We start from the raw sequence: 11,105 nt of genomic DNA, 5'->3' as shown, positions 1-11,105 counted from the left end.
TACTCCTTCAGTTCGTGACAGAGCATGAGAATGCGCTCATTGAAAGATGCATCGCGGATCACATTCAATAGCGCCTTACACTTATGCCATTTACATATCTCATTTACCCATGCCCGGCATAGGATGTGCTTTGCAATTATTATTATTATCATTATTACACGCTTTTCCTGCCAAGAGGCAAGATGCGTCCTGCAGGCAAGCTGCAGGCGAAATCCTTGCAATCCTTTGCAACGCAGAGGCGAAATCGTAACTCATGTGATCATTCATCAACACACACTTACACAGGAACAGAAAAATATACAAACTGCATGCCGGGCAGAGAGCACTGCTCAAATTCTTCCCTTCAAATACTTAAGTAAACAGCACAGCACCACTCTTACAGTATGAGTCATACTCAAACACCAGTGCGCATGGCACAGCCCTCTACTGCATGCACATTTTCAAGTTCGTGTGTACACTGCTCGGGGCTTTTGCAAAAACCACATTTGCTGTACATGCTCTACATGCATGGCGGGTTCGAGGCATTCACACCCATTCACAGGCCAAATTCTGAATGGTGAGCTTTCATACCAATGCATACATTGCAACACTGGATAATATTGATTTTGATGATACATGCCGGCTGCAGTTTCCTCGCAAGTGTACCACAGTGCATAGCTATAGAGTCTGGCAGGCATTTGCAGGGTCCCTGCTTGCAGGCGCAAGTCCATCAATACCATCATGTGTGGTTTGGGAGACTTGCTTGCTGCCAGAAAACTCCCCCCTCAGGCAGACGGCGTGCAGATGAAGTATTCCACATCAATGGAGTCTGTCACAGTCTGCTGCCCAATGCTGATGGGCGTCGATGATGACCCGCTCTCAGTGGACGCAAGGGTGTAGGCCGCTGCAATGCACCAGCACACAACAGATCAAAGGCCGCCTGATTTGGTCAGGAACACTGCTCTCTGAGAGTCTTTCCGTCCACTAGAGGTAGTGAGATTACTGAGTTGGTGTAGGCCGCTGCAATGCCACCAGCACACAACAGATCAGAGGCCGCCTGATTAGGTTAGGAACACATGCTCTCTGAGAGTCTCTCTGTCCAGTAGAAGTAGTGAGATTACTGAGTTGCTAGCCAGATTGCTCCTAAGCACATACAGGATTATTATATGTGCATGCTTGCAGGAACAGAGTGAGCATCCAGCTACTTTGAGACTGTGCATTCCCCTCTGCACATCTTCCAGACAAAGGTAAGCTTGCAGGCCGCTGTGTGCCGCTATTCATCAGCGCATGCTGTATGTGAATAGACAGTGTGACATGCATGCAAGGAACATTCCTCTGTTTCGTGGGGAAGTGGGGAAGCACAGACCTGTTTTGAGGCTGTTGCCGTTGGAATTGCCGCCTTGTGGCGCTGAGCTGGCAGTGGTGGAAGTCACAGAGCTGATGCCGCCCACTGTCACCCCCAGCTCCTGCACAGCGTACACGGTTGTGTGAGAATTTTGAATTTGAATGAGCCCACAAATGACTGGCAGACTGTATCCAGAGTGCATGCATATGAATCTAAGTCCATCACATGAGCCGCTCATGCAATAGAGAGACTTTAAAGGATCCTTCAAAACCTTTTCCCGTTGCAGGAGTGGCTCGTAGGATGTGTCCTGCAAAATCACAGGAATGCACGCGGGATGAGCAAATATCATGAATTTAACGCTCACCGAGGTATAGATCTGTGCGGCTGCCTTGGCGCTGGCTACTGACAACTTCCGGGCAGCTACCATCACCTCGGCAGTCAGCGCATCCGACAGGGAAAACTGCGGGGCACCAGTCATAACCTTAGCACGCACGAAACAAATTGGGCGCTCTCGATGATGCGGGATCAGGAGCACCCCACACACTACGACAGTCTCTGATTACTCTGCTAGTGATCAAAGGCTTCTCCTTAGACTTCGCCAAAATGCATCTTTCCTCAAGCCTGAGCAAGGGAAGCAACACCGCCATTGTTGACCCACGCATCTGCCGCGGGCGCTAGCATGCAGGACTTTTCTCGGTTGTGTTTTGGATGTGCACTGGAGATCGTTGCAGACCCAAGCTCCTCTAACAGAAGTGATGCAGGCACTCACCGATACTTGCTGGATCTGCAGCTGGTTGCCGCCCGATGCCACTGCAATGTCCAGCACTTCTGACAGCAAGTCAGAGGTCAGATTCTTGACATTCACAGTCAGCTGGTGGCTGTAGGTGTAGCCCACAATGGTGTTGGTGTTGCTTGAGCGGGTGTCATATTTCGGATTCACTGAGACCGAGGACGTCTGCGCGTTCTCGCTGCCAATGCCGTTTATCTGCGGGGGACAGGAATGACTCAAGGAATGCCATGGTCGCCCAACACTTTTGGCTCGCACGTTCCCAGACTAATACCTGTAAGAAGAGGACTTCATCAAAATAAGGATAATGTAATTTTATCAAGTGATCGCACCGCGCTCAGGTTGCCAAGGACGCGATTTGCCAGGGTGCTGGCCTTGTCCCTGGCTGCACTGGCAGTGTCTGCTGTGACCTCAATTGTCATGGGCACCTGCACATGTCGGCTCTCAGACAAAGATAAAGACTTTGCATAGCCCTACGCGTTTTGCAAAGTTCTCTGCCGTCTATGCTCCTGAATTTTGCTTCAATCAACACGTGTAATGAAGGGCATGCCAGGTGTCTGACGACCTACGCGACAAGACCTGCCTTCGTCGGATCGGCGCAATATCAAAGGGAATTTTTCATCTTTCAACAATTCTGCAGGATGAATTTACAACAGGGTTTGTACCTTGGCCTGATCGCTCTTTGTTTCCTTGATGCCTTGGCCCGCCACGCGCAGGGTTCCCTTGGTCCCGTTGGGGCAAAAGCTCTTGGAATACCTGGATTGCGACTGACCGTCAGATATCGTGGGAGGCGTGGGTGAGCAGGCCACATCCTGCCCGAAGGCGATATGCACAGTTGACGTTACAGCGAGGAGGGCCACTACTGTAGCGGCGAACATTTGGCTGCGATCCGAAGCCATCTTTTCAGATTCTCATCAAATTTTGTGTGAGTATGTCTGCGCTGCGGATCGCTGGGGTTAGCATCTCCCAAGGACGACACCTAGAGGAAGTCGCTGGGGAAGCGACCCAGGAACGCCTCAGGACATTGCAGTGCCAAGTCTGAACTTTAACTTTTCTTGGCATGCATGAGGTGGTGGTACCCATGATAGACGCATTAAATCTGGTGAAGCATTGCAGCTGCTGCAAGGCCATGGCACGTACAACAGTTGGCACCTTCAAGTCCATTTGCAAGGTTGCATCGATGTGTGGATATCCGATGTGTCATGCCAGTGGCCGCCATCATGATCATCTGATCAGGCCTGCCAGTGACACCAGTGGTCAAATTACCTAATTCAAAAAGGAAGTTCTGGAACGCCCTTTACACAACGTGTCATCCTGAGGCTGCATATATCCATGACACATCGCTGAGCCCTGCGCCGTGGCAAGCTCAAACAATCCGTTAGAACTGGACATTAAATACGAGGCCTTGGCCAATTGGCCAGGGTTCGCCACTGCCTTTAGTGTTTTCAAGGCTCGACCTAACAACCAGGCCAGCAGGTACAGAAGCCACATTACCCCCAACTAATGAGACTACTTTTCAGCAGAAAGCACTATCTAATCAATGTGATTATTGTTTGGGGCTTGCATCTGAGCCTGCGTCCAACGAACTTGTGCTGCTTGTGCTGCTGCCCAGACTGTGCTCCAGGCGCCGGATGACATCAGCGGCTGAGTCACGGTCTCGAAGGGTGTACCTCTCCGGTCGATACTCTCGCGCAGAGGGGACCGGTCCCCCCGCCAGGCCTGTGTGCCTGACCGCGCCGCGCGTTCCCTCCGGCGCCAGCTTCTCCACCTGCTCCTGCAGCATGCTGGCCGGCACCGCCACCTGCGCCAGACATGTAACAGCACTGCCATTCCGCCATTCACAATTTCTGTACATAAATGTCATGTGCAGAAAGCTGACCACAGCAGGAGCATGCTCGCTTGTGGCAGCAGCAATGATCGGAGGACCAATGTCTGGCCAGGCAGCAAGAGCTAATCAGCGTGCAGACTATCTTATGATCATGCCCCTCCCCTGTCTTTTCAAGTCAAGGACGTGCAGCTGACTTCGCATTCTGCAGCTGACCGCAGCTTCTGCTTCCTGGTCAGATACAATGCTGTGTGGAGTCCATTCGCTTCACAGATCACACCATGCAAAGCCAAAATTGCAATCAATAATTCCCAGCATGTAAGGCATGCAAAGTGGCCCAATAGACACAAGGCATGGCGTGCAAGGCTTGTAGAAAAGGACATACCACTCCTCCCAAAGCAGCGCCCAATACTGCGCTGCGTAGCCGGAACGCCGGCGTGCCCGGTACTGCAATTGCACACTCCAGTCAGCGCAAGTAGAATACCGCAATACAATGTTCAATACATTCTAGCAGCAGGAAGTCAGCAACTGCTGGAAACTGCTGTCATGGAGACTCCCATCAGTGGCATGGCTGCTTCATGCGATCGAAATGATTGCCGGAAAGGTGGGGGCTCACAGAGGGCGCCGAAGATGCCTCCGGTGACAAGCGCTGCATTGACGGTGTCCTGCATGTCCCGCCGATCGCGCGCGATGCTGCTCAGCAGCTGCACGCCAAAGAAGAGCCCCGTCAGCGCGCCAAAGCGCAGCCCTCCCCTGACACAGCCACACGTGCACACAGCATTTCACCACAGCGCCCAGGTTTCCAATGCTGACAGTACCAAGGGCGAGGGGAGGCGGCAGTCTTGATCTCTTCTGATGGGCTTGTCAGGCGCTCGTGAGAGCTTGCTGCAGCTGCGGGAATGCACTCAAGTCTGTACATCGGCCAAGCAAAGTTGCATGCCTCAATTCAGACACGAGTCCATCAAGAGGTGGGATATGTGGCAGTCTTTACATGTAGCTTGTCTGCAGATGCACCTTACCCTCTGGCAGGAGAAGCAAGCATAATAACAGTTGCACAGAACAGTGCCAATTCACCAGCATGGGAGTATCCAGTAGTTGCCAGCCACTAATTGGTACCAAAAGTGAGTCACGCGCAGTACCTCCACGTGACAAGGATGGTGTGCTATATTGATGGGGGGCGGTAAAGGGATGTACGAGCGCACCTGAGGGTCTCATTCCCCAAGCGGATCAGGCGCCGCGTGTTCTCTTCAGCGATAAGCCGAGCCACTTGTGCGGGAGACAGGCCCCCCTGTGGCGGCCGATAAAGACCTGAGATGCGCATGCAGCCTCAGTGCGCGCATTGGTGACATGCGCGCATAATGAACAAATGCGCGCCGCCGAATACATTCACTGTATTTTTCTTCCAGTTGCAATTATTGTGGACATGAGGATGACAAGCAAGGAGTGGCTTTTAATTAGGAATACAATGGATGAGCCTCTTGGATAAGCAAATCCAAAAGCGTACCTTCTCTTCTGTTTTTGACAAACTGGCGTCCTCCACAATACAACATGCCAGCCAAGGTGCCCATCGCAGTGTTCTCTGCCCATTCTTTGAGCTCGGCCGGGACCTCAGGCACCTGAAGAAACCAAATCAAGGGAATTATTACTCATCAAATACTTGGGCACACTTTGAAGTGTCTCAGCCAATGTCGCGTGAATCGTGGGGACTTACCGGATCGCCAGGCTCTATGCGAGTTGTTGCAAACTTGAACGCCTGATGAACCCTCTCCCAAGGCGTTTGGCTATCTCTGCCAGAAGTACTACATTCTTCAGCTTTCGACGATTCACCTCCACCCTCCAAGTTCTCTGGATCACCTTTCGATCGATCCATTTCTCAAAACCTTTAACCTATGACCACAGTCAAGGAATCTTCTATTTGAGACTGCAACGAGGATGTTCGCTCAAATTAGATTTTGTGAAGCAGTTCCAGGCCTTCTGACTGGCAAGGACCCCAATTGTCTACATGGCAGGGTAGGCCCAGCTGGAGGGTGAATCGAGGTGGGTGGGTCAATCTAATGGGAAAATTTAGCTGACTCGAATTTCCTCTTTCTGCTGTGCCAAAGTCATTCAAGAAGTCAAGCACCGGTTCAACAGGATGGCGTTCAAGCAAATTATAGGCACCCTCCGGTGCTCGTTGCCCACAGCAGCACGGCTGCTCAGCGAGGCAACAGCTACTTCAGCTTCTAAGCCCTATCCTGCACAAATCTGTAGAGCGGTGCGCCCCGAACGCGCAAACCTGCGCTGTCTCGTTGCTCTATATCAGACATGATCATAAAAATGGTTTGTTCGAGCGCAGTTGGCCACATCTTCGACGTTCAAGCAGGCGGTGGCAGATGATCTTGGGTCGGACTCGTCCAGAGTGGGAAAGCAGGGTTGGGGCCAGACAAAGATTGGCCAGGTCCTGCAGTCCAAGGTGCGATGCCTCAGATGACATGAACGGATGAGCATCTTGCGCAGAGCGGGCTCCGTTGCAGGAGGCCGCTGGAAAGAGTCAATGCCTCTGCGGGAGGGGCACTCGCATGTCTCCTTCACAGAGTCCTGAGAGCACATTGTGGGCTTGCAGCATGATGCAGGTGCATGGCTGTGGTGTTCAAAGGATGATCTGGTCATCGACGCGGTGAAGAAGGTGGGGCAATTGAAAGTGCTGCATAGGAACGTTTGCGTTTTGCCCTTTTGCAGCAGTGTGAGCTGTTTCTTCACCTGTATTTTGTGGTGTTCAGATGACAAAAGGCAACGTGGGATCCCTGCTGGTCTTCGATCCCGAGAAGATCACGATTGATCAGCCCATCAAGGAAGCCTCAGGCGATGCAGTTGTTGGCATTGTCACCGAGAGAGGTGGGGTTTCTACAGCAGCTGAATGATCAACTGCATGGCACATGCATGATCACGACACAACTGAAAATCTTTATGTGTGCGGAATGCAGACTATCTGACCAAGGTGGTCGTGAAAGATCAGAGCTCGAAGGACCTGGCAGTCAGCCAGATCATGACGGATAAGAGCAAGCTCATGACAGCAACACCTCAGCAGAGTGTCGTGGACGTAATGAAGCTGATGACTGAGAACAACTTCCGTCACGTTCCTGTGGTAGGGGCACTCTATCCTATACCTCCTAATGCTACCACTAGGGTTCCCCCAGCTGATGGCCTTGCAGTGGAAGACTGCAGTGGGGAAAAAAGGCCTGCAAACGTTGCAAACAGTGTAGTGCAACATTCCTGCGACGTACCATCATCTCCGCCTCATTGTGCAGTCACAGACTCGAATGCACTACCTTTATCTTCATGCAGGTGCACGAGGGCAAGTACCTGGGGATGGTGAGCATACGTGATGTGGTGGGTCCCAGCATCTCCTTGATTTTTCTTTTTTACTACAATCAGTGCTTCTTCAGGGATCGATCCATGACTTGGCAGTCTGCAGAAGAGCTGCTTTGCAGGTCGTCCATGCAGGACAAACACGCAGTTGACTGAACATGCATGTATTGACTTTTTGCCATCCGCAAGCCAGCTCCCCATGCACACGGAGATGCTCACATGAATTCCCCAGTTCTGACTACCATCTGTGATGGTATCAGGTGCATGTGGTGGTGGAAGAGCACAAGGAGGAAGTGGGCCGCCTGCACGAGTACATCCAGGGATCCTACTGAGCAGACATGCTGCAACGCGGGGTTGCCCCAAGGGAGAGTGGCAGTATGCGTCCCAGATCAATCCTTTTATCGGTGTGCCTTGCATGAGCTGCAAGTCCCCTTGCTGGGGCTGGTGCCACTGTGCCATACTGCCAGGGAAGCAAACAGGCCAGGTTCAGATGATGAACAGACTGTCACAAGAATCTTTGACTTGTGCGTCGTCAGATGAAAGCAGACTCGGGGCGTAGAGTTGTGAATGTAGCGCACAATAGGGCCTATTGAATAGGCCCTCCAATGCAGGATGACTTGATGTGGAAAGCTGCAGCAGAGAGCAGCGGATGTGTCATGGGATGTGATCATGTGGGATGCAGCGCTGACAAGCTTTGATCAGTATTGTCACCTGGCAGACACCTGTGAGGCCAGATGTACCAACAGAATGCATCGAGCGATGTTCTATTGACCCGCACAATGCGTGTCTGTACCTGTCTGATTCCAGCGTCCATTGCCTGATCTAGTAGACCTGCAGGATTCTGAACGGGCCAGTGGTGTTTGCCACCTAGAGATGTTAGATGTATACAATGCCAGGAGCAGTCCTATGCTGTCACACGGGCTTGCGAAACCATTATGCGGCTTGCCTTCTAGATCTATTCTGCCTGTAACAAGTATGGCATGTGCAGATCTCACATTGTCCACTCACACTCTATGATGCCTGCTGGAGCTGGAGGATGTGCATTGACACAGATACTGAGCTCTGTAGACAACGATGACATGCCCCCGTGTGTACAGCTGCAGACAGCGAGGAGAGTAATGCAGCACAGCATACCTTGAAAGACGTACTACCTGCCAGTGGTAGGTATGTTGCAGCCTGCCACAAGGCTGACAATGCACTAGAAAATTTCCAGTAGAAATGGATAACACAGAGGAATCTATTGCGTACACTCGTCACATGAGTCAACAAACTTTCTGGAAAATGTGAACTTGCACTTGGCATGCAGATGTCGGCCAGACACAAACAAGCACCATATAATATCTCAACCTATATTTGAAAAGGGACCCACACAAGTTGCAAGACAATTGCAACCAGCATGTGCCTTGGTAAGCCATTGCCTCCCAAAGCACAGATGCGCCTATTTTAAACCCACATGCTGACACAGCAAGTCTGGCAAATCAAAACACTTCTCTAGAAGCTCTCTACTGTCACCATCAAAGATAACACAAGAACCCACCTATCTCCTAATTACATCTGTTTGCACAAACAATGCAGCAGATTCATTCATCTGGCAGGGCTTTAAAAGCATGCACTAGTAGATGACCATTCCAATTGCTCCGCAGCGATTGGTTGGACTGGAACAACGTCGACGCGGTGGGTGATGTCAGGCAGCGATGGCGAGGATGACTCATCCGCTGACGGCATCACCCTGATCCGGCGGCCGCCCACGGGGTTCTCCACCCGCATGGGGTTGGTGCGCAAGGAGAATGGGCCGTAAGAGCAGATGCAGTTCGAGGTGAAGTGCCAGATGCACAGGGCCGGCAAAATGCTGGTGATCTTTCTTTCCCCATTCCCTCTCCAGTTCAACAAATGTAAACGACAAGGAGCACATTGCCAGCCCACCAGGACAGATCCGCCGAGTGCACAAGGTGCCCGGTTTGCATCCTCTACTTGTCCTTCTTTTTCTTCTTCTTCTTGTCTGACTTGGGCTCGTCCGCAGCCGGCTGCTCCGGCGCAGCCTGTGCCTTGGGCTCATCAGCCTTTGGACCCTTGCGCTTCTTCTCCTGCAAATACGCATGCACACCATTTTCAGCCACTTCCAAGGCAGGACAGTGGCATGCGCCACATCCCAATTGCTCTCTGAAAAATGCAAGTGTCAGCAGTGGCTCACATGCAAGGTCCATCAAAAAAAGCACCCGTCACTTCAAGGGGATGTGCGTGAGGTACGCACACGTGCAGACACAACTTCAAATGCTAAAACAAAAAACACTATGTGCCAGTGAACATGCAACCTGTTGAAAACATACAATGTGATGTTCACCAGCACAGCCGCAGGCACAGTGACAAAATAGTCAATGGAAATGACCTTCTTGGCACTCACAGGCTGGGCGGCCTGCGGGGGCTCGACCTTGGGAGGCTCCTGGGGGGCCGGCTCCTGTTCAGGCTCCTCCTCTTCGCCGTCGTTTTCTCCCTCGTCGTGACCCTCTTCGTCCCCTTCCATTTCCTCATCCCCTTCCAGGTCCTCTGCACCCTCCTCCTCGCCCTCCTCAGCCTGTGCCATGAGCAGACAATTCCCATCATCCATTCACAGACCACACCAGGCGACATGTGTCCGTCAACGCTGATATGCCAACATGCTCTGGAGGAGGCCCGCCAAGAAGGCCGCATGCAGGTGAACACAAGCAATCAAGCGCTATGGCAGGTAGAGGCACCATTGCATGAAGCTTACCGGGCATGATTTCGCCAGCAATGCAGTGAATGCTGACCAAAGGCATCAGTACAAGAAAGCATGGCATAACAAGAAAGTCCAGGTATGCTAAGATAGTGTGTGGCGCAACATTAGAGCAAGTGCAGAAGAAGTGCAGTCAATTGCAGGTGGAAGACTCATGCACGGCGTCATGCTTGTAAGACACTTGAATGCATGGAACATAAACGAGTCACAGAAAACTTCAAGCAGAGACGTCCACAGTAGCTAGGCTGAGAATGAGACAGCTCACCTTGTACTTTTCAGCGTAGATCTTCTTCTCCTCGTCTGACAGCTTCTTCCACTCGTCCACCGCCTGAGAGAAGATGCTGGTGCCTGCAAGCATGTAATATTACCTGACATCACACTGCTCGAAAGAGTGAAAGGATGGCATTGAATCGTTTCCTATTGGGTCTGGAAGTTGCGTGAAGCTGGCACATCAGGCTCGAGCAATTCTGAGCAGGGAGCCTAGCCCCATGACCAGTTCCTCCACACCGTTGTCTTGCATTTCTGAATACAAAGACATCCTTTAATGTGTGAGCCAGCCAGGCTTGATTCAATCAGTCTGCAACAGTCACAAAAGATATGAGTAAATGAGGCCCACCAATGGCCGTCGCGTGGTCTTCATCATCATTGTCACTGGCACGGATCTCTGCCATCTTCTCCTTCACGTAATTGTTGAATGCGCTTGGCTTGCGCTTGTGACCCTTGTCCCTCCTCTTGCGCGTTTTGGTGGCCGCTGGAGCCCCGAACATGGAAGGAGGCAAGGCACCCGTCTCGGAATAGGTAGCCATCGCCCTGCCAATGTGAGAGAAGGCGCCTTGGAGCTCTGCGGCCACAAATTGGAGCAGCTGCGCCGTCGTGCGGCCGGCATCGTTGCCTGCCATGCTTGCTGCTTTAACCTTCACACACTGCTCCCACAGGTTCTCTGTGGAACAATCTTGAGATCCAAACCTAACCGAAAGACTCCCTGTCCTGGAGTTTCTTCGAGTTCTGGGAAGTGAATCACTTCAAGTGATTGGAATGCAGTTTGCCCGAGAACCCTCCATGGGGCGCC

At 51.8% G+C, this 11,105-nt stretch overlaps 4 protein-coding genes across 4 annotated transcripts; 1 reads left to right on the top strand and 3 right to left on the bottom strand.

Moving 5' to 3' along the window:
- Nucleotides 1-60: 60 nt before the first annotated feature.
- COCSUDRAFT_53305 (DUF541-domain-containing protein) lies at nucleotides 61-3,040 on the bottom strand. Its single transcript, XM_005648849.1, has 6 exons — nucleotides 2,777-3,040; nucleotides 2,444-2,539; nucleotides 2,094-2,309; nucleotides 1,689-1,784; nucleotides 1,346-1,445; nucleotides 61-883 (listed from the first exon to the last, which is right to left on the bottom strand). The coding sequence occupies exons 1-6, from the start codon at nucleotides 3,008-3,010 to the stop codon at nucleotides 765-767; spliced, it is 861 nt and encodes a 286-aa protein (XP_005648906.1). The 5' UTR covers nucleotides 3,011-3,040; the 3' UTR covers nucleotides 61-764.
- A 356-nt stretch (nucleotides 3,041-3,396) lies between these two features.
- Nucleotides 3,397-5,902, bottom strand: COCSUDRAFT_53304 (hypothetical protein). Its single transcript, XM_005648848.1, has 6 exons — nucleotides 5,648-5,902; nucleotides 5,441-5,552; nucleotides 5,139-5,244; nucleotides 4,553-4,689; nucleotides 4,322-4,383; nucleotides 3,397-3,912 (listed from the first exon to the last, which is right to left on the bottom strand). Exons 1-6 carry the CDS (start codon nucleotides 5,804-5,806, stop codon nucleotides 3,658-3,660), a joined length of 831 nt encoding a protein of 276 aa, XP_005648905.1. The 5' UTR covers nucleotides 5,807-5,902; the 3' UTR covers nucleotides 3,397-3,657.
- Nucleotides 5,903-6,052: 150 nt separating this feature from the next.
- Nucleotides 6,053-8,270, top strand: COCSUDRAFT_23417 (CBS-domain-containing protein). The gene is made up of 7 exons (XM_005648847.1): nucleotides 6,053-6,190; nucleotides 6,272-6,388; nucleotides 6,539-6,601; nucleotides 6,696-6,810; nucleotides 6,900-7,060; nucleotides 7,261-7,305; nucleotides 7,545-8,270. Exons 1-7 carry the CDS (start codon nucleotides 6,071-6,073, stop codon nucleotides 7,614-7,616), a joined length of 693 nt encoding a protein of 230 aa, XP_005648904.1. The 5' UTR covers nucleotides 6,053-6,070; the 3' UTR covers nucleotides 7,617-8,270.
- Nucleotides 8,271-9,030: 760 nt separating this feature from the next.
- Nucleotides 9,031-11,068, bottom strand: COCSUDRAFT_53302 (hypothetical protein). Its single transcript, XM_005648846.1, has 4 exons — nucleotides 10,653-11,068; nucleotides 10,302-10,384; nucleotides 9,671-9,856; nucleotides 9,031-9,368 (listed from the first exon to the last, which is right to left on the bottom strand). Exons 1-4 carry the CDS (start codon nucleotides 10,933-10,935, stop codon nucleotides 9,252-9,254), a joined length of 669 nt encoding a protein of 222 aa, XP_005648903.1. The 5' UTR covers nucleotides 10,936-11,068; the 3' UTR covers nucleotides 9,031-9,251.
- Nucleotides 11,069-11,105: the final 37 nt, after the last annotated feature.

This window comes from Coccomyxa subellipsoidea (genome assembly GCF_000258705.1).
Source record: "Coccomyxa subellipsoidea C-169, whole genome shotgun sequence".
Lineage (NCBI taxonomy): Eukaryota > Viridiplantae > Chlorophyta > Trebouxiophyceae > Coccomyxaceae > Coccomyxa > Coccomyxa subellipsoidea.
Note: the sequence above shows the minus strand (reverse complement) of the source record. Positions and strands in the feature narration are given on the sequence as shown.